The 26,245-nt window shown below is 35.4% G+C and overlaps 1 protein-coding gene across 1 annotated transcript; it reads right to left on the bottom strand.

Moving 5' to 3' along the window:
* Positions 1 to 3,950: 3,950 nt before the first annotated feature.
* Positions 3,951 to 4,892, bottom strand: LOC100472392 (olfactory receptor 2T33-like). Its single transcript, XM_011237132.2, has one exon. It carries the CDS (start codon positions 4,890 to 4,892, stop codon positions 3,951 to 3,953), a length of 942 nt encoding a protein of 313 aa, XP_011235434.2.
* Between the last annotated feature and the right edge of the window lie 21,353 nt (positions 4,893 to 26,245).

The raw sequence follows: 26,245 nt of genomic DNA, 5'->3' as shown, positions 1-26,245 counted from the left end.
GGATTTATAGGGTCTTAGATTATTCCTTTTTTTATTATATTATGTTAGTCACCATACAGTACATCCCTTGTTTTGGATGTAAGGTTCGATGATTCATTAGTTGCGTATAACACACAGTGCACCATGCAATACGTGCCCTCCCTACCACCCATCACCAGCCTATCCCATTCCCCCACCACCCTCTCCTCTGAAGCCCTCAGTTTGTTTCTCAGAGTCCATAGTATTTCATGCTTCATTCCTCCTTCTGATTACCCCCCATTTCTTTATTCCTTTCTTCTCCTACCGATCTTCCTAGTTCTTATGTTCCCATACATGAGTGAAACCATATGATAATTGTCTTTCTCTGCTTGACTTATTTCACTTAGCATTATCTCCTCCAGTGCCGTCCATGTTGCAGCAAATATTGAGAAATCATTCTTTTTGATAGCTGAATAATATTTCATTGTATATATGGACCACATCTTCTTAATCCAGTCATCTGTTGAAGGGCATTTTGGCTCCTTCCACGATTTAGCTATTGTGGACAGAGCTGTTATGAACATTGGGGTGCATATGGCCCTTCTCTTCACAACGTCTCTAACTTTGGGGTAGATAACCAGTAGTGCAATGGCTGGGTCATAGAGTAGCTCAATGTTTAACTTTTAAGGGACCTCCACAATGTTTTCCAGAGTCGCTGTACTAACGTGTTATTTTACAGACCAAATCTCTATTTAATCTTTTGCTGGAGATCCATTCTTACTTTGAGACTTCTCTCCTGAAGAAATATTTATTTTTAAATCCATCACATTCTGTCTTATTATATGAACATATTTTTCTTTGGTATATCTCAATCCTTTCATATCCTATCCTAGACCATGAAAAGTAGAATTTTCAATATCTCCTCTGGAAATATTCTTAGCTCTGTAATTGAGTTCTTTAGATTCCTTTAATATTTTAGGTAGTTCCACAGACTTCCTTTCATTATATAAAAAATTCCCTTTCCTTTAGGTTTCAAGGATGTTGTCATACTTCCCTTTAAGCCCTCAGCAAAAGTTTCTCCAATATCCTAATGTTTCTTTCTTTTATTTATAATTTTTTATTATGTTATGTTAGTCACCATACAGTACATCCTTAGTTTTTGATGTAGTGTTCCATGATTCATTGTTTGCATACAATACCCAGTGCTCCATGCAACATGTGCCCTCCTAATATCCATCACCAGCCTTATGTTTCTGCCAACAGTTTCTTTGAGTTTTGTTTGTTTGTTTTCCCTTTTTGTATTCTGTCTGCCACCGGATCCTATGACAACATGACATAATTTTAGTATTATTTTTGGTTCCATGCTACTTCGAAGTATCAAAATATATTTTAGTTAATATTGTTGCATAACAAACCACTCCAAATACTAGTGGTTTAAAAAATACTAAATTATCATCCTTATGAAACTCTTGTTTGGGCAGGGTTTGATAGCTCATTTTTTATACTGCCTTATGAATTTTATTTTATTTTATTTTTTATTATATTATGTTAGTCATCTTACAGTACATCCCTGGTTTTTGATGTAAAGTTTGATGATTCATTAGTTGTGTATAACACCCAGTGCACCATGCAATACGTGTCCTCCTTACTACCCATCACCAGCCTATCCCCTTCCCTCACCACCCTCCCCTCTGAAGCCCTCAGTTTGTTTCTCAGAGTCCATAGTCTCTCATGCTTCATTCCCCCTTCTGATTACCACCCCCTTTCTTTATCCCTTTCTTCCCCTACCGATCTTCCTAGTTCTTATGTTCCATAGATGAGAGAAATCATATGATAATTGTCTTTCTCTGCTTGACTTATAAGGCACTGGAGGAGATAATGCTAAGTGAAATAAGTCAAGCAGTGATAGCTCATTTTTGTGTCAATTGGGACAGTTCAACCTAGAGATTCACCTCAAAAATGGCTCATTAACATGACAGTAAATTGGTGCTAGTTGCTGATTGGGAACTCAGCAGGCTAGAGACCTTATTTTTTTCTCCATTTCTGGCCCTTCCTCAAGCTGCTTGGGCTTCTCATAGCATGGTGATTTGATCTTACATATATAAATTACACATATGAGTATTTTACATATATAAAGTATATAGAAATGTGTATAGCCATTTATCATCATAAATAGCTTCATAAATTCATAAACTCTGTGTATCACTCAAATACACTTTCATGAATAATTTCCAATGATTGAAACCTAAAGCATATAATTTTCATGTACTGCAATATAGTATCCATTCCTAACGTGTATGATTTTAGGATGAATTGTGTTTGAGATTGATGAGAGATGTCATATTTGGCATCTTATTTTCTTTTCTTATTCTCTTTTAATTCTTTAAATTTAATAGAAATAAATATGATTGAATAAGCATATAGCCTGTCAACAGCAAGGAATAAATAAGATGGGTAATTCACTCAGATTTGAAGAATTTTGACAAAAGACTATTTTAATTTGATTTTTTTTCATTTCTAAACAGATAGTTCCTTAAAATCAAAATATATAGGTCATGAGTAATTTATTTTTTGATTTTTTTGAAAAATTAATTACTCTAAAACTAATTTGCAGAGAGATTATTAGACTTCACTGAGACCATTAGATTTATTTCCTTTAGTTAATCACAAAAGAAGATGAAACCTTCAGCCCTAAGGTATTCCCTGTGATCAAAGATGATTCTTTAAGTTGTATAAAAGTCAAGGAAAGTAAATAAATAATCATTTTAACATGTGAAAAATATCTGGATTTTGTTGCTTTTACTTTCGTTAATAAATTTGTTGTCTGTGTTACTTTATGTGGTTAATTTTCTCATGTGTGAATTATTTTTAATTCATCCAACTTATTTTAGATAGATGTTGAATTCTTCCTTTCATGATTACTACATATTTTAACAACATTTAAATGAACATAGTTTAATCTGCTTATCTTGTGCTTATGATTTTTTAAATCACATACACCCACAGAATACCCATTTCCAGCAAACTTCTTGACACATATTTCCTATAAGCTTATTATCCTTTTATGTTTCACATTCATGTTAATTATTTATTTGAAACTTATTTTATGAAAAGTATATGAAGTTATGATACACATTGCATTTTTCAAAATAATTATACATTTTAAATAATTCACTCCCATCACAATTAACTATTTTTATTATACATATATATTTATATATACATAAACATACATACATAGATGATTGATGTCATTGATGGAATTTGAACAAATCTTTTAGAATCTCTAAAAGAAGGAAAGAGAGTTTTATTACAGCCCATGTTAGGACAGCTACCTGGGATATACCATCTCCACAAAGAAGAAAGTGCTCTGACAAATGACCATTTAGTGTACGGTTAAATACATTTTGTTCACATCAAAGTTTACATATCACTAGACAAAAGACATTTCAGAAATTTACAGTCCTTATCTTAAGGTTTTAACATGAGCAAGACTGTATGACTTCAGTCTCGTGGGAACCAGGGGTGCTGTATTCTTCTCTTCATGTTTGAAATGCTCCCTTTTATGTTTTTTTTAATAAATTAAGCAGATTTACAAAGTATACCCTGGGCAGAAATTGAGCATGTGCTTTGAGGTTTTGCTGACTCTGGTGATAGTTGAGGTATAGCTTTCCAGAGAGCCCATGAACAGAGTCCACAAACATTAACATTTGAAAATTCCCATTTATCAATATCTGGCATATCCTGTGATTACAGTGCCTCAATCATTACAGTACTCTAATTGTGGAAGTCCAAAGTTCAGAACAAAAACACTATGACAATGTAGGAAAGCAGGACAAATGTAACTTTTATTTAATTTATCAAATATAAAATAAATAAATACTTCTAAAAACTATGCACACTGGCAAATTAAGAGCATAATATATTGATACAACACAAATTTTGTAATCCTGATCCAATTTGATTACTTCCAGTTTATCAAATTATTCTCACTATAGACGTCCCAGAAAATGTTTCTCCAGCCACTTTCTCAAAGCCCCCTTGACTTCTTTATTCCTCACACTGTATATAAGGGGGTTCAACACAGGTGTGAAGATGGTGTAAAAAGCAGAGACCACCTTGTCATGGGCCACTGAACGGTAGGATTTGGGCCGCATGTAGATGAATATTATGGCCCCATAGAAGAGCCCCACCACAGCCAGGTGAGAAGAGCAGGTGGCGAAGGCTTTCTTCCGAGCTGCTGTGGACTTCATGTGAAGCACAGCAGCCAGGATGAAACTGTAGGAAGCCAAAATGAGAGACAGAGGGATCAAGAGCATCAAGATGCAGCACACATACATGAAAAACTCAAAAAGCATAGTGTCATTGCAGGCAAGACGCACAAGCAAGGGTGCCTCACAAAAGAAGTGGTTGATTTCTCGAGAATGGCAGTAAGGGAAGCTGAGAGTGGCACCAGCCTGCATCAGTCCATCCACCCCTCCCAGAAGCCAGGAGCCTGCGGTCATGTGCAAGCAGAGCTTCTGATTCATGAGGATGGGGTAGCGCAGGGGGTGACATATGGCCACATAGCGGTCATAGGCCATGGATGCTAAGATAAAACACTCACCCCCTCCCAGAGTGACAAATAGGAAGATCTGGGCTCCACAGCCAGCAGGAGATATGGACTTGGTGTCCATCAGGTAGTTGGCTGCCATTTTGGGGACTATGGTGGAGACCAGCATCATGTCCATGAGGGAGAGCTGGCTAAGCAAGAAGTACATGGGCTTGTGCAGCTGGGGGTCCTCATGGATGAGCAGGATCATGAGGGCATTGCCCAGCAGGGAGGTGAGGAAGGTCATGAGCACCATGGAAAAGAGGAACATATGGGTCTGAGTGTGGTTAAAGAGCCCTGCAAGAATGAAGTTTATCTCTGTGGTGTCATTTGCATCTTCCATTGTTCCTGACATGCCTGGAAAACAAGGAATGATAAGGAGATGAGAGCTGCTTGAAAGGAAGGTGAAGCATTTACTTAAGAAGAGGTGGTCAAAAGGCAGAAAAAAAAGTGAGGCTTGAGGGAAAAATTATGCCTTTAATTTTTCACTTCCTGACAAGATGTTTGCCTTAGCATCATTATCATATATCTCTGCTGTTATTACACAATATTTATTTATTCCAACAAATTGGATAATAAGGATATACAGCAGTACACATTACATTTATATTACTTCTGTATATCTTGTCAGTATGCCACACATAATTTACTCATGATATTAAGTGGAAAGAGCCCAGATGTCCATCAACAGATGAATGGATAAAGAATTAGTACACACACACACACACACACACACACACAAGAATATTACACAACCATCAAAAAGGATGGAATCTTAGCATTTACTTTGACATGGATGAACTGGAAAGTATAACTCTGAGTGAAGTAAGTCAATCAGAGAAAGAAAATTATCATATGGTTTCATTCATGTGTGGGTGTAAGAAACGGTAGAGAGGATCATAGGTGAAGGGAGGGAAAAATGAATGGGAAGAAATCAGAGAGGGAGAAAAACCAGGAGAGACTCTTGACTATAGGAAATAAACTGAGGGTGTCTTGGAGGGGAGGTGGGTGCAGGGGATGGGATAACTGGGTGATGGGCATCAAGGGGGGCAAGTGATATGATGAGCACTTGGTGTTGCATGCAACTGATGAATGCCTGAATTCTACATCAGAAACTAATGTTCTTTTTTTTTAAAGATTTTATTTATTTATTCTACAGAGATAGAGAGAGCCAGAGAGAGAGGGAACACAAGCAGGGGGAGTGGAAGAGGAAGAAGCAGGCTCACAGCAGAAGAGCCTGATGTGGGGCTCGATCCCAGAACACCGGGGTCACACCCTGAGCCGAAGGCAGACAATTAACTGCTTTGCCACCCAGGCGCCCCAAAAACTAATGATGTTCTATATGTTGGCCAATTGAATTTATTTTATTTTTTTATTTTATTTTTTTTTTTTTTTAATAGATTTTATTTATTTATTTGACAGAGATAGAGACAGCCAGCGAGAGAGGGAACACAAGCAGGGTGAGTGGGAGAGGAAGAAGCAGGCTCATANCCAATTGAATTTAAACTGAAAAAAAGAGAAGAAAGAAAAAGAAAAAAAGAAAGAAAGGGAGGAAAAGGAAAAGAAAAAGATTATCCCTTCCCAGTTTTCTAATGTTTGCGTACTTCTGTGTTGAAAGAGCCTCATAGTCATGCATTTCAGATAATTTGATGTGATATATCTCCTAATTATGACTTTTTCTTGTTTCTTATATATATTTAAATTAATTTCTCAATATTTACTTCAATGTCATGATGAATTGTTTAATTTTTAATATACACAAAACTAAATGAAAACTACTATTACTAATTTTGTTGATGAGACATTGATTTGTCTAATTTACATGTGTGTGAAGCACATGACTTCAATATACTAGGCTTCCAGCTACCACAGATATTGCTCCAGAGCACCAACCACCATATTGGTCATGTTATCATAATGTATACTTATGATTACAGGGAATTTGTCTCAGTTTGGAGACCTCACAACAGCTAATATTTATACCTAATATGTACACACAAAAATGTTGATTTTTATTAAATGTGTGCATTGCAAAACGTGGATTTTATAAATGAACATAACCCTAAGGAATGTAAAAAAAAATGCTTTATTCGCAGGCTTTAACATTTTGTTTCCAGTAATCACACATCCTTAAATGTAGGAGATAGATTACCTTATTACCTAATTAAATTATTAATTAGCAACATAATTACTTTATCTAATTAACTGGTTAGTTGGGTAATTATCTAACTGGTTAATTAAGACTTACGCAAATGATTTGCCTGCCAAAAATTACCCTCAGGTACATTGCCTCATTTGCAAACAAAATATGGAGACTCTCCTTTATTTTCAGGGATTATCTTTTCAATGAAGCCTCAAGATTCCATTGATTTTATGTGTAAGTATACATGGTAGAATTAGATGTGTTTGGAACTGTTTTCCTCTTTTATATTTATGTGACATTTGTATTTTCCTTACAAATTCACTCTCTCAAAGAGAGCAATAGATTAATGATCACCAAGAAGTTTTTTGTAAGACTTTATTCATTATCTATAGTATAGCAAACACGTATTTTGTTTTTATATAAATTAATTGGAAAACAGTGAGAATTTTTAAATGGGTAAAATATCTTTCATAAATATTAGCATTGTTTTTAGTGCGTAGTGTAGATGACCAATAGCCATTATGTCATTAAACAATATATATGTTCTGTTCATAAAAGTAGCCATTAAAAAAAATCCTGATCCAAAAAAAGAGAAAAGGAAAAGTAACCAAAAAGCAAATAGGGAAACAAAAAAAAAAACTATAAGACTGATCCCAAATAAAAAAGAAGGAAAAAAAAAGCCTGATCCAAAAAATAAGAAAACAGGGGCACCTGGGTGGCACAGTGGTTAAGCATCTGCCTTCGGCTCAGGGCATGATCCCCACGTTATGGGATCAAGCCCCACATCAGGCTCCTCTGCTATGAGCCTTCTTCTTCCTCTCCCACTCCCCCTGGTTGTGTTCCCTCTATCTCTGTCGAATAAATGAATAAAATCTTAAAAAAAATAAGAAAACAAACCAACCAACAAATGAACTAAAAGCTATAAGCCTGATTCTATATATATTTAAATAAATATTCTATATATTTAAAATAAGTATTTAAAAAGAAAAAAATGCTATAATGACATAATAATGAGCATATCACTCACATGCTTTATTTCAATGATAAAAATTTTGATACATAAGATAATGTATTTAATTAAAAATAAGCACAGAGATTAAAATAATAAATCTTATCATGTGAAAGTTCCTGTCAAAAATTTAATTCAATTGTGTGTAACTTCACATGTTGAAAACGTGACTGGTGATGGGTAGTAAGGAGGGCACGTATTGCATGGTGCACTGGGTGTTATACGCAACTAATGAATCATCGAACTTTACATAAAAAAACAGGGATGTACTGTATGGTGACTAACATAATATAATTAAAAAAATGAGAAGATTTGAAAAATAAAATTTGAGAAATTAAAAAAAAAGTAAGAGTATATTTAGGTTTAAAGTCAAGAGTATATTTAGTCATCTCTGTTGTTGTTCTACACATTAAAAACAGGATAAAAACCACTTATTTTCTACTTGTATAAAACCTATGATTGCACAGAACCCAATGCCATTTTACATTCACTGTCTAATTTCTGTTCACACTTCAATGTGGTTTTCCCAGAATTAGCAAAGCTTCACCCTTACCAACCATATGCTCTATGTCAAATATTACAATGGTCAATATATTGGGCTGGTCCTAATTTGGTATGTATATATGTATGTATGTATGCATTTATAAAAGTTTTATTTATTTATTTTAGAGAGGGAAGGGAGCTGGAGAGAATTCTCAAGCAGACTCCCAGCTGAGCATGTAGCCCAATGCGGGGGCTCAATCCCAGGATCCTGAGATCATGACCTGAGCCAAGTCCAAAAGTTGGAAGCTTAACCAACTGAGCCACTCAGGTGTCCTATTTTTTCTTTTAATTAGATCCGAGGGGGTCTAATTTCTAATGAAATGACCCTGATTCTCATTTACATGCCATAGATGTAGCAACTCAGACAATAAGGATGATAAAAAATTCCAGACACCATGATAACTCCCTGGTATTCATTGTCTCATTCAATGTACCAAAATCCAGAAGAAGTAAACTCTAGCATTATTTTGGAATTGCACTTGAATTAGCCGAGACATGAGTATGTTATTTTTCTCTGGAAAATCAAGAGGAGAAACCACGAATCAAAGAAGTACCATTAGTCCAAAACCCAAATTCCAGAAGTTGTTTCCGTGTTCATTTCAGTTCTTTTTTTTTTTTAATTCCAACTATTACATTGGTAGTGAGATTGATAAACAAATGAAATAAATAGTGGACTTTCAAAATTGTAGGCTACACTAAGTGATTATTTTTCATGTAATTGATAAAACAATTCAAATAAGCAAATTATTTTTATACTTTCCTTAATGGATGCATTCCCAGGCTCGGTTTTGCTACAAAATAAATCTCATGGAGAACATGAAATGCAGAATAAATATTTTAAACAAATTTGTGAAGAACACATAAAATGGTTAACAGACATATGAAAAAATGCTAAACATCTCTCAGCATCAGGGAAATATATATCAAAACTACATTACGATACCACCTCACCAGAGTCTGAATGTCTAAAATTAACAACTCACAAAACAACAGGTGTTGGTGAGGATATGGAGAAAGGGGAACCCTCTTAAACTGTTGGTGGTAATGCAAAGTACTGCAGCCACTCTGGAGAACAGAATGGAAGTCCTTCAAAAAGGAAAAATTAATAATAATAATAATAAAAAAATAAAAATAAAAAAAGATTTACCCTGCAGCCCAGCAATTGCACTACTAAGTATTTATCCAAAGAATGAAAGCATAGTGATTCAAAAGGGCACATGCACCCCAATGTTTATAGCAGCAATGTCCACAATAGTCAAAACATGGAAAGAGCCCATATGTCCATTGACTGATGAATGCAGAAGGAAGTAGTATATATAAACGGAAGGAAAAATACAATAATAAAAAAAAAAACCATTAACAGAGAGGGAGGCAAACCATGACAGATTCTTAACTCTAGGAAAAAAAAAGGAAGGTTTCTGGAGGGAGGTGGGTGGGGGGATGGGGTAATTGGGGGATGAGCATAAAGGAGGGCACGTGATGTAATGAGCACTGGATGTTATATGCAATTGATCAATCACTAAAGCCTATCCCTAAAACTAATACTATACTACATGTTAACTAACGTAATTAAAATTAAAATTAATTAATTAATTAAATTTGTGAGTGCATTAAAATGCATATAAAATAACTGTAGGAATGTTGATTGAACCAAGGGAATTACATAAAGGACCATCTCAGTAGGTTTCAGGTCATCCACAATTCAAGCTGGGAGAATTGAGGAGGTTAAGTGCCTGGGCTTTGCTTCAGTCAGAGCACACCTCTAATATTTATTCCAACAATGGAAAGTTCTGAGAAGTCAAGCATACCTTTTTTTTTTTAATTTTCTTATGCTGTGTTAGTCCCCATACAGTGGATCATTAGTTTTTGATGAAGTAAAGCATATTTCTTACATCCTATGCATCTCAACTTTGTCTTTTAAAAGTGAATACATAATTACATCGCATTGCTGTTATGAGAATAAAGTAACACTGTGTACATACAATATTTAATTGATCACTGGAAATTAGCAAGTTATCAGTAAATAGTAGCCACCACAACTTTCATGTCCTCAAAAACCATAACTTTAACTAGAAGAAACTAATGAGTAGAGGAGGTAAATGACAAAATCAGATACATCCATTTAACTTCGGGGTTGAGCAGGAACCAAATTTCAAGTCTCCTGAAAGGCTTGTCAACATATTGTGCATAATTAATATTTGATAAAGATAGATTTCCATAAGCATAGAAAATGTGCAGTCTCAGTGGAAACTGAAGAAACACACAGATTTAACAAAATAATTATGATTTTGATACCTTCACTACTGGATTTAAGTTTTTCTTGATAACATGCATTACCAGTTATAATATAATGAAAATTTATAGGATGAAATTAAAAATATCTTTAAAAATCAGTTTGAAAATATTAAGTGGGAACTGTAAAACTATCCTTATCTGGTAGAATCATTCATATATGTTCTTTCAGATATCACTCTAAAATATCATTGAAAAGAAAGTGAAAAATACCGTATAGATACAAATATTTTCAAGTTTCTTCGTAATGTGTAATGAGAATTTGTAAAATGAAAGTATTAAATTGCCACTATGCACAATATAACTTCCAGAATGGCGTTCCATATTATGTTAACAGAGAGAGGCAAATCCATATATTTAAAATTTATAAAATGTTTATGGCACAGAGTAAAAGGGAATAGTTATAATGTCATTGAGTGAAATCCAGGATATTTATTTTTTCTGTTTTTCTCCGGATAATTTTCTATGGATTATTAGTTCTTAAAATTATAAAGTAAATAAACACCAACAGCTTCAGAGAAAATGACCCAAAGTTTTAAGCATTCAGCCTCAGAGCGCTGGAACTCACCTGCTTTAGGAGCAGTCATGATGAAAGGGGTACCTATTGTTCCATGGGTCTGGTACCAGAATCACTATTTACAACTGGAAAAAAACTCTGTTCTAATTTAAAAGCAAGTCACCCAGCAAAAATCTATGAAGTCTTGGCTCCAGGCTATGGAAATGCCAGTGGAGACATATTTAAATGAGTACAAATGATGAAATACATTCTCCATTAGTTTGTGAGCCCAAACTAATCACAAGGGTCTTTAAAGTGGGAGCAGGGAACAGGGAATCAGAGAAACGGCAGTATGAGATTTCAGTGTTGCTGGTTGATTATTTTCAAGACTGGGGATATTCGATCCCTAAAGAAACTGTTTTGTTTGACTTCCGTAAAGCTAAAATCAGGATATGACTAATTTGAGATCTGCCTCATAATAGTTTTATTATTTTTTTTATTTTACTTTCTAAAATTTTATTCATTTATTTGTCACAGCAGAAGCAGGGGGAGTGGCAGGCTCCCCCCTGGGCAAGGAACCCAATGCAGATTCAATTCCAGGACCCTGGGATCATGACTTGAGCTGAAGGTAGATGCTTAATCAACTGAGATACCCAGGCATCCCTGCTTCACAATAGATTTAAATGAGATAGCATATAAGCTACTTATCTGATATCCAGGAGTGCCTTCAGTCCAATTAGCTTATTATTTTAGTCATAACCCATATATCAAGAAAATCTGGTAATTACACAAGGGAAAGACAGTTAAAGAAATTCATTGCTCATTATCACTTTTTTTTTTTTTTACTTTTAGTTCCAGTATAGTCAACATACAGAACATACAGTGTTATATTAGCTGTGTACAGTATAGTGACTCAACAATTCCATACATCACCCAGGGCTCATCACAACCCATGCTCTCCTTAATCCTTGTCACCTATTTTTCACCAATCCTCCCAACCCCCACCCCTCTGGTAACATCAGTTTGTTCTATGGAGTTAGGAGTGTGTTTCTTGGTCTCTCTCTCCCTCTCTCTCTTTCCCCTTTGCTGAATTTTTGCTTGTTTGTTTGTTTCTTAAATCCCACATATAAGTGAAATCAGATGGTATTTGTCTTTCTCTGACTGACTTCTGCTTAGCATAATAATCTCTAAGTCCATCCATGTTGGTGAAAATGACAATATTTAGTTCTTTTTATGATTAAAAGTCCATTGTGTGTGTGTGTTTGTGTATCACATCTTTTTTTAAAAAGATTTATTTATTTATTTTAGAGAGAGAGAGAGAGAGCAAGAGAGAGCTAGTTTGGTGGGGAGGGGCAAAAGGAGAAGGAGAGAGAAACTTACTCTGCATTGAGCAAGGAGTCAACTTGGGGCTTGATCTCACAACCCTGAGATCACTATCTAAGTCAAAACCAAGAGTCAGACATTTAACCAATTGTGCCACCTAAGCACCCTATGTATCACATCTTCTTTACCTATTCTTCTCTCCAAAGAGGAATGGCTTAATTTAACATTTAATGTTTTGAAATTTTCTAGGAATATGATTTGGGGTAAGTTGCATGAGCAGTCTGAGCTTAAGTTTAATCATCTATAAAAGGGAGATAATAATGTCTTTCCCGTTGAGTTACATTTTTTAGCTTACACAGTGAATATGAAGCATTAGATACACGAACAAAAATTTTAGCTTCCTTCTTTCCTTTCTTTTTGCTCTAGCAGAAAATGTTTCTTTCTCGTTGATGGATAGTAATATGAGAAAGCATTAAAAAAATCTTACCAGGCAACAAATGCTTTCATACATCTTGGAGATTATTACAATGATGGCCTAATGATCAAAACATAAGTATTCAGTATTACCTTAAATAATTTTATTAGGAGTCCCCCAAATGATATAGCATAAAGGATTTTTTGGATTTTACATTTATACAGGTATTTACCAATAGCCACAGTCAGTGGGGTGACAGAGAAGAGGAAAATATAATTAAATCAAATGCTGGTAATTCTGGATAAACTAAATAAGAAAATAATAACAGAAACATTAACTAATTAATAGTAATATTAATAATGCCAATGACAATTTTCAGATGTATCATTTTTATTAATGAATTACTGAGTGACCTGTATGGTGTCCATATGTTTATTTACATGATTCTACATGAATAATTATGACTAAGGAAAAAAAACTATTACATGCTTTGATAACACCCTATACTTTACTGCAATAATTGCAATCTTGCACTTCTTTAATTAATTAGTTGAGATGTATTTTAAAATTTTTAGACACGTGAAAAAAATGCTCAATTCATTCAGCATCAGGGAAATACAAATCAAAAGCACAATGAGATACCACCTCACACCAGTTGGAATGGCTAAAATTAACAAGTCAGGAAACAACAAATGTTGGCAAGGATGAGGAGAAAGGGGATCCCTGTTATGCCCTGGGCAGGGGAGTGCAACCTGGTACAGCCACTGTGGAAAAGAGTGTGGAGGTTTCTCAAGAACTTAAAAATAGAGCTACCCTATGATCCAGCAATTGCACTAGTAGATATTTATAAAAAGGATACAAATGGTGTAATCCAAAGGGGTATTTATCTATCTATCATCTATCTATCTATCTATCTATCTATCTATCTATCTATCTATCATCTATCTATCTATCATCTATCTATCTATCATCAATCATCTATCTATCATCTATCTATACACACACATACATATAGGTATTTAGCTGTATATATCTATATAGATATATATAGATAACTGTATATATCTATATTTATATATAATGGATTATTACTCATCATTAAAAAGGGTGGAATCTTACCATTTACAATGACATGAGAGGGTATTACGCTGAGTGAAAGAAGTCAATCAGGCAAAGACAATTATCATATGGTTTCACTCATATGTGGAATTTAAGAAACAAAACAGAGGATCATAGGGGAAGGGAGGGAAAAATAAAATAAGACAGAATCAGAAAGTGAGACAAGCCATTAGAGACTCTTAACTATAGGAGACAAACTGAGGGTTGTTGGAGGAAAGGTGGGTGGGGAATGGGGTAACTGGGTGATGAACATTAAGGGGAGCACTTAATGTAATGAGCACAGAAAGTTATATGCAACTATGGATTGGCTAAGCTCTACATCTGAAATTAGTAATGCACTATATGTTAACTAATTAAATTTTAAAAATAATTTTAGGGGCACCTGGGTGTCTCAGTTGTTAAGCATCTGCCCTTGGCTCAGGTCATGATCCCAGGGTCCTGGGATTGAGCCCCATGTCAGGCTCCCTGCTCAGTGGGAAGCCTGCTTCTCCCTCTCCCTCTGCTTATGTTCCCTCTCTTGCTGTGTCTCTGTCAAATAAAATCTGTGAAAAAAATAATAATTTTAAAATAAAATAAAATTTTTGATGTGATATATTTTTAATTTTACTGAAGTACATAAATGGATACTGTAAGGTAAGAGAAATTATCCCAAAAAATGTGCCCAACAAATGTTATATAAATGGTCTAGGTAAAGAAATATAATATTGTTCATTTGAAATAAGCAAATCCTGATATTCATACCTGACCAGGTATTAGCAGTTATGCCTTTATGTTGCTCAGATCAGGCCTTAGTGTTTTATTACATAGACACAAGCTCCGGGAATGCCATATGGTGGCCATAAAAATGGACCCCCAAAGACATCTCTGTTCCATTTCCTGGGAATCGTAGATATGTTGGGTTACATGGCAAAGCAAAATCCGTGTTGCTGATGAAATTAAGGTTGCTAATCATCTGGCTATAAAACAGAGAAATTATGCTATATATCAATGTGAGCTCTGACTAATCACTAGGGTCTTTAAAAGTGGGGGTAGAAAACTGAAGGAATCAGAGAAATGTAAATCTGTGGTTTCAGCTTAAATGTTGCTGACTTCAAAAATCAGGGAAGGAGGACACCAGCCAAGGAGCACAGGGAACATCTAGAAAGAAAAAAGGTAGGAAACTATTATATTCTAGAGTTTTTGGAAGAAATGCAGTCATATAACAACTAGAGTTCAGCTCAGTGAGACCATTTCAAACTTCTAACCATTTCAGGTGTAATGGAATTGGTATTTTTTAAGCTTATAAAGGCATAGTAATGTGTTATATCAGCAATAGGGAAGTAATACCATCAAAATAGAACACATAAACTCAGTCACCATGATGGGCTAAATCAAAAAATAGACAACTCCACAATCCTATCTGTATATAAACACATGAAAATCATACAAGTCGCAAAAATTACCAAGCATGTCCCTTTCTTTCAAATGATGACTGTGGCTTTGTTATCAATCACTGTCTTAGCCTTGGTCTGTGTCCTTTGTCTGTATGTAAGATTTATTAAGATAGCCAGTTATAGAATTATCCTGCTTCCTGACAGCAGCAAACTCAACCAGCCTCAATTTCCTAAAAATCTTGCAAAATCACCTAAAATAAACCCAAATATTATATATTCATTCCAACACTTTCTTACTGTGATTTGGTTGCTCCCCCTCACTGTAACAATAAATACACCCATGTAGAATAAAAGGCACAACATAAGGAATATAGTCACTGATATTGTAATAGTGTTGTATGGTGACAAACAGTAGCTATGTTTGTGTTGAACATCGCATAATGTATGAACTTTTGGAATCACTATGTTGTATACTTGAAACTAATATAACATTATATATCAACTTAAAATTATATCTATATCTATCTATTTATCTATCTATTATCTATCTATTAATCTATCTATCTATCTATCTATCTATCTATCTATATCCACCTCATTAAAATATAGGTGTGCTCCTGGAAGCTTCTGGGTGGAATTCATTGAAAATTATCACCCAAAGCTCTGGCATCCCTTCCTAAAATGTGATCCTTCTGACTTCATATACTGTAGCTTGGTTTTTCCTAAAACAAGTGAGTATGTGTGTGCGTGTATCATCATATATTATTCTGTGTTGGATTTCTTTTCCCCAACATTCTATTTGGAAGACTCATCCATTTGTGTGTGTATGTGCATATGTGTGTATGGTTACCAGTTTAAAATTTTATTTGATATAGAATATTCTTGTAATAAATATAGAGTGATCTGTTTACCCATTGAACTTAGTGGACATCTGAGTAGTTGCCAATATGGAAATGATGCCAGTGAGACATACTTGTATATGTGTTTTGGTGTTTTTGTTTTGTTTGTTTTGTTGTATTAATGAATTTGGGAAATCCATACCCAGAAATGAAAATGTTAGGTCATATGGTATGGATATTCAATCTTCAAGTTAATACCAAATGAAAATTTTAATAGAGTCATGCAATAATGCTACTATAAATATCTGGGTACATGTGACCCTTTGAATCAGTACTTATGTATCTTTTGGGCAAATACCTACTACTGCAATTGCTGGGTCCTAGGGTAGTTCTATTGTTAAATTTGTGAGGAATCTCCATCCTGTTTTCCAAAGTGGCTGCACCAGTTTGCACTCTCTCCAACAGTGTAAGAGGGTTCCCCATTCTCTGCATACACACAAAATTCTGTTGTTTCCTATGTTCTTAATTTTAGACATTCAGACAGGTTTGAGGTGGTGTCTTATCGTGCTTTTATTTTTATTTCCCTGGTGCTGAGCGATGTTGAGTATCTTGTCATGTGGTCTTTTAGACATCTGCATGTTTTCTTTGGAAAAAAATGTCTATTCATGTTTTTTACATGTATTTTTACTGGATTGTGTGTGGGTGTGTGCGTGTGCATGTGTGCGTGTGCAGAGTTTGGTAAGTATTTTATATATTTTGAAAACTAACACTTTATTAGATATACCATTCACAAATATTTTCTCCCACTCCATAGGGTATCTTTTTAGTTTTGTTGATTGTTGTCTTTGCTGTACAGATTTTTAACTTGGTAAAATCCCGATAGTTCATTTTTGCTTTTGTTTCCCTTGCCTACAAAGGCATGTCAAATACGAAGCTCCTATGGAACATAATAGAGACCCCAGAAAGGGACATTCAACTCTATGGTCAGCTAATCTTCGACAAATCTGGAAAGAATATCCAATGGAAAAAAGATAGTCTCATCAATAAATGTTGCTGGGAAAACTAGACAACCACATGTAGAAGAATGAAACCAGACAATTCTCTTACACCAAACACAAAGATAAACTCAAAATGAATGAAAGACCTCGTGTGAGACAGAAATCCATCAAAATCCTGGAGGAGAACATAGACAGTAACCTTTTTGACATTGGCCACAGCATTTTATGCAAGAAATATCTCTAAAGACAAGGGAAAAGCAAAAATGAACTTTTGGAACTTCATCAAGATAAAAGCTTTTGCAGAACAAAGAAAACAGTCAACAAAACAAATAGGCAATCCACAGAATGGGAGAAGATATTTGCAAATGACATTACAGATAAAGGGCGGGTATCCAAGATCTACAAAGAACTTCTCAGACTCAACACCCCAAAAAACAAAAACCCAGTCAAAAAATGGGCAGAAGACATGAACTACACTTCTTCAAAGAAGACACCCAAATGGGTAACAGACACATGAAAAAAATGTTCAACACCACTAGCCATCAGGGAAATACAAATCAAAACCACAATGAAATACCACACTACACCAGTCAGAATGGCAAAAATTAACAAGCCAAGAAACAACAAACATTGCTGAGAATGTGGAGAAAGGTGAACCCTCTTCAACAGTTGGTGGGAATGCAAGCTGGTACAGCTACTCTGGAAAACATTTTGGAGGTTCTTCAAGCCATTAAATATAGAGCTCCTCCATGACCCAGCAGTTGCACTACTGGGTATATACCCCACAGATATAGATGTAGTGAAAAGAAGGGGCACATGCACCCCACTGTTCATAGCAGCAATGTCCACAATAGCCAAACTGTAGAAGGAGCTGAGATGCCCCTCAACAGATGAATGGTTAAAGAAGATGTGGTCCATATATACAGTGGAATATTACTCAGCCATCAGAAAGAATGATTACACACCATTTGCACTGACATGGCTAGAACTGGAGGAGATCATGCTAAGTGAAGTAAGTCAAGCAGAGAAAGACAATTATGATATGGTTTCACTCATATGTGGAACATAAGGAATAGCTCAGAAGACATTAGAGGAAGGAAGAGAAAACTGAATGGGAGTAAATCAGAGAGGGAGAAAAACCATGAGAGACAGTGGACTCCAGGAAACAAACTGAAGGCTACAGAGGGGAGTGGAGTGGGGAGATGGGCTAACTGGGTGATGGGTATTAAAGAGGGCACGTGTTGTGATGACCACTGGGTGTTATACTCAACTAATGGATCATTGAACACTACATCAAAAACTAATGATGTACCATATGCTGGCTAACTGAACATAATAAGCATAAATAAATAAATAAATAAATAAATAAATAAATAAATAAATAAATAGAAGCTTCTACAGATAATGTCAAAGAGGTTGCTGCCTGCTGTCCTTTAAGATTTTAATAGTGTTCTAACTCACATTTAAGTCTTTCATCCATTTTTGAGTTTATCTTTGTGTATGGTGTAACAGAATGGTCCAGTTTGATTCGTCTGCATGTTGCTGTCCAGTTTTCCCAACACCATTTTTTTGAAAAGAGCCCCCATTGGATATTCTTTCCTGCGTTGTGGAAGATTAGTTAACCATTGACTTGTGGTCCATTTATGGGTTTTGTATCCCGTTCTAATGATCTGTTTGTCTGTTTTTGTGCCAGCACCATACCATCTTTATGACTACAGCTTGGTAATATAAATTGAAGTCCAGAATTGTAATCTTTCCATCTATGTTTTTCTTTTTCAAGATTGCTTGAAAAAACAACTGCTATTTGGGGGCTTTTGTGGTTCCATAAAAGTTTTAGTATTGTTTGTTCTAGCACAGTGAGAAATGTTACCTGTATATTGATAGGGATTGCCTTAATGTGTAAATTGTTTTGGGTAGTATAGACATTTTAACAATAAGTGTTCTTTCAATCTATGAACATGGAATGTTTTTTCCATTTCTTTGTGTCATCTTCCTTCATAAGTGGTTTTTTTTTTCTTTTTTCCATAAGTGTTCTAGTTTTCAAAATACAGGTGTTTGATTTCTTTGGTTAGGTTTATTCCTAGTTTTTTTTAATAATAATTTTTTATTCTGTTATGTTAGTCACCATACAGTACATCCCTAGTTTTTGATGTAATGTTCCATGATTCATTACTTGCATATAACACCCAGTTGCACCAGGCAATACATGCCCTCCTTACTACTTGTCACCGGCCTATCCCATTCCCCTACCCCCGTCCCCTCTGAATCCCTCAGCTTGTTTCCCAGAGTACAGAGTCTCTCATGGTTCATTCCCCCTTCTTTTTATTCCCCCTTCATTCTTCCCTTTCTTCTCCTACCAATCTTCGTATTTCTTATGTTCCACAAATTAGTGAAACCATCTGATAATTGTCTTTCTCTGCTTGACTTATTTCACTTAGCCTAATCTCCTCCAATCTCGCCCATGTTGCTGAAAATGTTGTGTAATCATTCTTCCTGATGGCTGAGTAATATTCCATCGTATATATGGACCTCATTTTAATCCAGTCATCTATTGAAGGGCATCTTGGCTCCTTCCACAATTTAGCTATTGTGGACAATGTTGCTATGAACATTGGGGTGCATATGGCCCTTCTCTTCACCAAGTCTGTATCTTTGGGATAAATACCCAGTAGTGCAATGGCTACTTCATAGGGTAGCTCAATTTTTAACTATTTAAGGGACCTCCACACTGCTTTCCAAAGTGGCTGTACCAACTTGCATTCCCACCAACAATGTAAGAAGGATACCCTTTCTCCACATCCTCTCCAACATTTGTTTTCCTGCCTTGTCAATTTTTGCCATTCTAACTGGTGTAAGGTGGTATCTCAATGTGGTTTTGATTTGAATTTCCCTGATAACTAATGATTTTGAACGTTTTTTTCATGTGTCTGTTAGTCATTTGTATGTCTTCATTGGAAAAGTGCTCATATCTTCCGCTCACTTTTGATTTATTTGTTTCCCATGTATTGAGTTTGAGAATGAAAACACAAAGGTCCAAAACCTGTGGGACACTGCAAAGGAGGCCCTAAGGAGAAAATACATAGCCATCCATGCCTCATTCAAAAGAATAGAAAAATCTAAAATGCAATTTTTATATTCTCACCTCAAGAAGCTGGAGCTGGAACAGGAGAACAGGCCTAACCCATGCATGAGAAAGCAGTTAATCAAGATTAGAGCAGAGATCAATGAATTCGAAACCAGGAGCACAGTAGCAGATTATCAGAACTAGAAGTTGGTTCTTTGAGATAATCAGTAAGATCCATAAGCACTTGCCAGACTTATTCAAAAGAATAGAGAAAGGTCCCAAATTAATAAAATTATGAAATGAAAGGGGAGAGGTCACAACCAACCCCAATGAAATAGGAAGGATCATTAGAAACTTTTGTCAACAGTTTTATGCCAATAAATTAAACAACCTGGGAGAAATGGATGCCTTCCTGGAAACCTATAAACTTCCAAGACTGAAACAGGAAGAAACTGATTTTTTAAATAGACCAAATAATTAGGAAGAGATTCAAGCAATGATCAAAAACCTCCTGAAAAACAAGAGTCCAGGGCCTGGTTGATTCCCCAGGGAATTCTACCAAACATTCAAAGAAGAAATAATATCTATTCTCCTGAAGCTGTTTCAAAAATAGAAACAGAAGGAAAACTACCAAACTCATTATATGAGGCCAGTATTACCTTGATCCCCAAACCAGGCAAAGACCCCATCAAAAAGGAGAATTACTGACCGATATCCCTGATGAATATGGACGCCAAAATTCTCAACAAGATCCTAGCCAATAGGATCCAACAGTACATTAAAATGATTATCCATCATGCCCAAGTGGGATTCATCCCTGGAATGCAAGGTTGGTTCAACATTCACAAATCGATTACTATGATAGATCATATCAACAAGAAAAGAGTCAAGAACCGTATGACCCTCTCAGTTGATGCAGAAAAAGGTTTATTCTTAGTTATTTTTTGGTTTTTGAACCAGTTGTAAATGTGATAGATTCATTTATTTCTAGTTCTGCTGCTTCATCATTGGTGTATAGAAATGCAACAGATTCTTTGCATTGATTTTGTATCTTGTGCCTTTTCTGAATTTGTGTATGAGTTCTTGCAAAATTTTGTTGGAATCTTTTTGGGTTTTCTAAATAGACTATTATGTCATCTTTGAATAGTGAAAATTTGACTTCTTTTTTGTGGATTTGGATGCCTTTTATTTCTTTTCATTGTGGTGAGGCTAGGGCTTCAAGTACTATGTTAAATAACATTGGTGAGAGTGGCTATCCCTGTCTCATTCCAGAACTTAGAGGAATAGCTCTTAGTTTTTCCCCAATAAGAATGATATTAGCTATTAGTCCTTCTGATATGGCCTTTATGATGTTTAGCTATGTCCCCCCATCCATTTTTTGTTTACAGTTTTTATCAAGAATGAATGCTATGCCTTTTCTGTATCTATTGAAGGTATCATATGATTCTTATCCTTCCCTTTATTAATGCGGTGTACCACAGTGATTGATTTTTCAATATTGAGCTACCCTTGCAGCCTAGGAATAAATCCCTCTTGATAATGATGAATAATTATTTTAATGTAATGTTGGATCATTTTTTTTTGTATTTTGTTCTTTCAACAAGTATTTTGTTGAAAATCTTTGCACCCATGTTCATCAGGGATATTGCATGTAGTTCTTTTTGTGGCTCTTTGTCTGATTTTGTATTCAATGTAATGTTGACATGGTACAGTGAGCTTGGCAGTTTTCCTTCTGTTTCTACTTTATGGAACAATTTGGGAAGAATAAGTGTTATCTCCTCTTTACATGTTTGGCAGTGTTCTCCTGGGAAGCCAGCTGGCCCTGGATTTTTGCTTGTTGGGATATTTTTGAATTTCATTTTAATTTCTTCACTGGTTATCAGTTTGTTCAAATTTTCTATTTCTTCATGTTTTAGTTTTGGTAGTTTATATGTTTGTAGGACTTTATCTATTCCTTGCAGGTTGCCCAATTTTTTGGTATAAATTTTTTCATGATATTCTCATATAAGTTTTTGTATTTCTGTGGGGTTGTTTGTGATCTCTCCTCTCTCAGTCACAGTTGTTTTTTTTGGGGGGGGTTCTCTTTTCTCTTTGATATGTCTGGCTATGTGTATATCTATTTTATGAATTCTTTCAGAGAAACAGTTCCTAACTTCATTGATCTGTTCCACTGTTTTGTTGTTGTTTCTATATCATTTTATCTTTTTTTTTCTGCTTTAACATTTATAATTTCCTCCTTGCTGTCTTTAGGATTTATTTGCTGTTTCTTTATTACTTTGTTTTGGTGTACAGTTAAGTTGTGTACTTGAGACTTTCCTTGCTTCTTGAGGTAGGCCTGCATTGCTGTATACTAACCACTTATGGCTGTTTTTGCTGCATCCCAAAGGTTTGGATAGTCACATTTTATTTTTCATTTTCTTCCATCTTTTAATTACTGTTTTAATTCCTGCTTGATGCATTCATTATTTAATAGGATGTTCTTTAAATGCCATGTATTTGTGTCCTTTCCATTTTTTTTTCTTGTGGTAGACTTCAAGTTTCATAGCATTGTGGTCTGAAAATATGCATGGTATGATCTTATTCTTTTTGTACTTGTTGATGGCTGACTTGTGACGCAGTATGTGATCTATTCTGGGTAATGTCCCTATTTGTACTTGAAAAGAATGTGTATTCTGCTGCTTTCAGATGAAATGTTCTGAATATATCTGTTAAGTCCATCTGGTCCAGTGTGTCATTCAAAGCCATTGCTTTCTTATTAATTTTCTGCTTAGATGATCTGTCCATTGCTGTGAATGGGGTGTTAAAACCCCCTACGATTACTGTATTATTATCAATTAGTTCCTTTATGTCTGTTATTGATCATTTTATATATTTGGATGATCCCAAGTTGTGGGCATAAATAATTACAATTAGATCTTCTTGATGGTTAGACCCCTTTATTATGATATAGTGTTCTTCATCTCTTATTACAGTCTTTGGTTTAAAATCTAGTTTGTGTAAGTATTGTTACTCTGGCTTGCTTTTGACATCCATTAGCATGGCAAATGGCTCTCCATCCTCTCTTTCAATCTGGAGGTATCTTTAGGTCTAAGATGAATCTCTTGTAGGCAGCATATAGTTTGGTCTTTGTGTGTGTGTGTGTGTGTGTGTGTGTGTGTGTGTGTGTGTTTAATCCATTCTATACCCTATGTTTTTTGATTGAAGCATTTAGTCCATTTACATTCAGAGTGATTATTGATAGATATGAATTTAGTTCTCTTGTATTATCTGTAAAGTTGGTGTTTCTGGAGATGTTCTCTGTTCCTTTCTAGGTCTAGTTGTTTATGGTCTTTCTTTCCCCCTCAAAGAGTCTTCTTTAATATTACTTACAGGACTGGTTTAGTGTTCATGAACTCCTTCAGTTTTTATTTGTCTGGAAAACTCTTTAATTCTTCTATTCTGAATGACAGCCTTGCTGGGTAAAGTATTCTTGGCTGCATATTTTTCCCATTCAGTGTGTTTAATATACCATGCCACTATCTTCTTGCCTGTCAAGTGTCTGTGAAAACATTTGCTGCTAACTTTATTTTTCTTCTCTTGTAGGTTAGGGATTTCTTTTCCCTTGTTTCTTTCAGGATTCTTTCCTTATTTCTGTATTTTGCAAATTTTAAAATTATTTGTCTTGGTGTTGGTATGCTTTATTTATTTTGATGGGAGTTATCTTTGCCTACTGGATGGGATTTCTCTTTCCTTCCCCAGATTAGGGAATTTTTCAGCTATTAATGCCCTCAAATAAACTGCCCCTTTTTGTCTTCTTCTTCTGGGACACCTAAGATATGAATGTTATTATGCTTTAAGGAGTTGCTGGTTTCTCCAAGTCTATATTGGTGATCCAATATTTTTTTTCTTTCCCTCTTCTTTTTGGCTCCATCATTTTCCATAATTTTTTTTTCTTTTATATCACATATTCATTCCTCTCTTCCTACCTTGTGATTGTTACATTCAGTTGGCTTTGTATCTTGGTTATAGCATTTCTTATTTAATCCTGACTAGATTTTAGGTCTTTTATCTCTGTAGTAAGGGATTCCCTGGTGTCTTCTATGCTTTTCTCAAACCGAGCTAGTTTCCTTGATTTTTGTTTTAGATTCTGGTTCAGGCAGATTACATATATCTGTTTTGATTAGATCCCTGGCCATGATTTCTTCTAGTTCTTTGTTTTGAGTGAATTCCTGCATCTTGGTATTTTGTGTAGGTCTCTGTCTTCTGTGTGTTAGGGAATCCTATTACTGATGTCCATGCATGGTGATGGATGGGGATAAAGATGGTGTCAGCCAATTCTTTCATCCCTAGAGAGGGGGTTTTGCACTCACCACTATTCAGGTAGCCCTCAGGAAAAAGCAAACAATCGTCCTTTCTTCAGATTGCTGCCTTCACCCCAACTGTGTCTGAGCCATATGCCCCCTTGGAAGTGCAGTGATGTGTTTTATGTCAGATGTGATGGCTGTATTGCAAATCTCCAAGCTTTAAGGACCTGACACAAACCTACACTGATCCCCTGAGAGAGGGCCTCACTGTGATGTGCCTGGTGCCACTCTGTCCTGGAAAACTGGTTCCACAAATGCATAGGGACTTGGAGTTTATGGTAAAGTGAAGCCAAAAGCTGCAAACTCCACAGCATCAGTGATTGTTTTCTCCCCCAAATCACATCTATTTACCTCTTACCTTCCATGACTGACTTCTTTTCTTCTGCTAGTTGTGAAGTTTGTTCACTCAGTCCTCCAATCAATTTCCTGGGTGTTCAGAATGATTTAATAATTGTCTAGCTGTGTTTGAGGGACAAGGCAAGCATAATGTCCTCCTCTTACTCCACCATCTTACTCCTCCTCCTCCAGCACTTATTTATGATAAAAACTGTCAAAAAGTAGCGATAGATGGAGCATACATCAATCTAATAAGGGCCACATAGGAAAAACTCAAAACTAACATCATCCTGAATGGGAAATACTGAGATCAGTTCCTTTAAGCTCTGTAACAAGACAGGGATGCCCATTCTTTAACAAATATTTTATTTAACAAAAGTACTGGAAGTCCTAGACTTCCACGCAGACAAGACAAAGAAAGAAAAAAAAATACAAATTGGTAATGAGGAAGTCAAAGTTTCATTATTTGTAGATGACATGATACCCCAGAAAATCCAAAGCACTCCACCAAGAAATGGCTAGAACTGATACCCAAAATGAACAAAGTTGAAGGATACAAAATCATTGTACAGAAATCTTTTGCATTTATATACACCAGTAGTGAAGCGGCAGAAAGAGAAATCAAGAAATCAATTCCATTTTCAATTGCAACAAAAAGCATACAATACCTAGGAATATACCTAACCAAAGAGCTAATAGATCTGTACTCCAAAAAATATAAAACACTATGAAAGAAATTGAAGATGAAATTGGAAGAGCAAATATTGTTAAAATATCTATATGACCCAAAGGAATCAACACATTTAAAGCAATCCCTATCAAAATACCACCAGCATTTTTCATAGAGCTAGAATGGACAATCCTAACATTTGCATGGAACTACAAAAGATCCCCAGTAGCTAAAGCAACCTTGAAAAAGCAAGGCAAAGTTGGAAGCATCAGAATTTCCGAATTCAAGTTCATAGTTCACTACAAAGCTATAGTGATCAAGACAGTATGATACTGGCACAAAAGTAGACACATTTATCAAAGGAAAACAATAAAGACCCAGAAATAAACCCAAAACTGTATGGTCAATTAATCATTGACAAAGCAGGAAACAATATCCAATGAGAAAATGACAGTCTTTTCAGCAAATGGCGTTGGGAAACCTGGACAGAAACTTGCAGCAGAAAGAAACTGAACCATACACAGAAATAAACTCAAAATGGATGAAAGACCTAAATGTGAGACAGGAAGCCAACAAAACCCTAGAGTAGAACATAGGCAGCAACTTCTTTGACGTTAGTCATAGCAACTTCTGACTAGGTATGTCTCTTGCTCCAAAGGAACCAGGCAAAAATAAACTACTGAAACTTCACCAAAATAAAAATCCTCTGCACAATGAAGGAAACCATCAACAA

Source organism: Ailuropoda melanoleuca, unplaced genomic scaffold, assembly GCF_002007445.2.
Source record: "Ailuropoda melanoleuca isolate Jingjing unplaced genomic scaffold, ASM200744v2 unplaced-scaffold7480, whole genome shotgun sequence".
Classification (NCBI taxonomy): Eukaryota; Metazoa; Chordata; class Mammalia; order Carnivora; family Ursidae; genus Ailuropoda; species Ailuropoda melanoleuca.
Note: the sequence above shows the minus strand (reverse complement) of the source record. Positions and strands in the feature narration are given on the sequence as shown.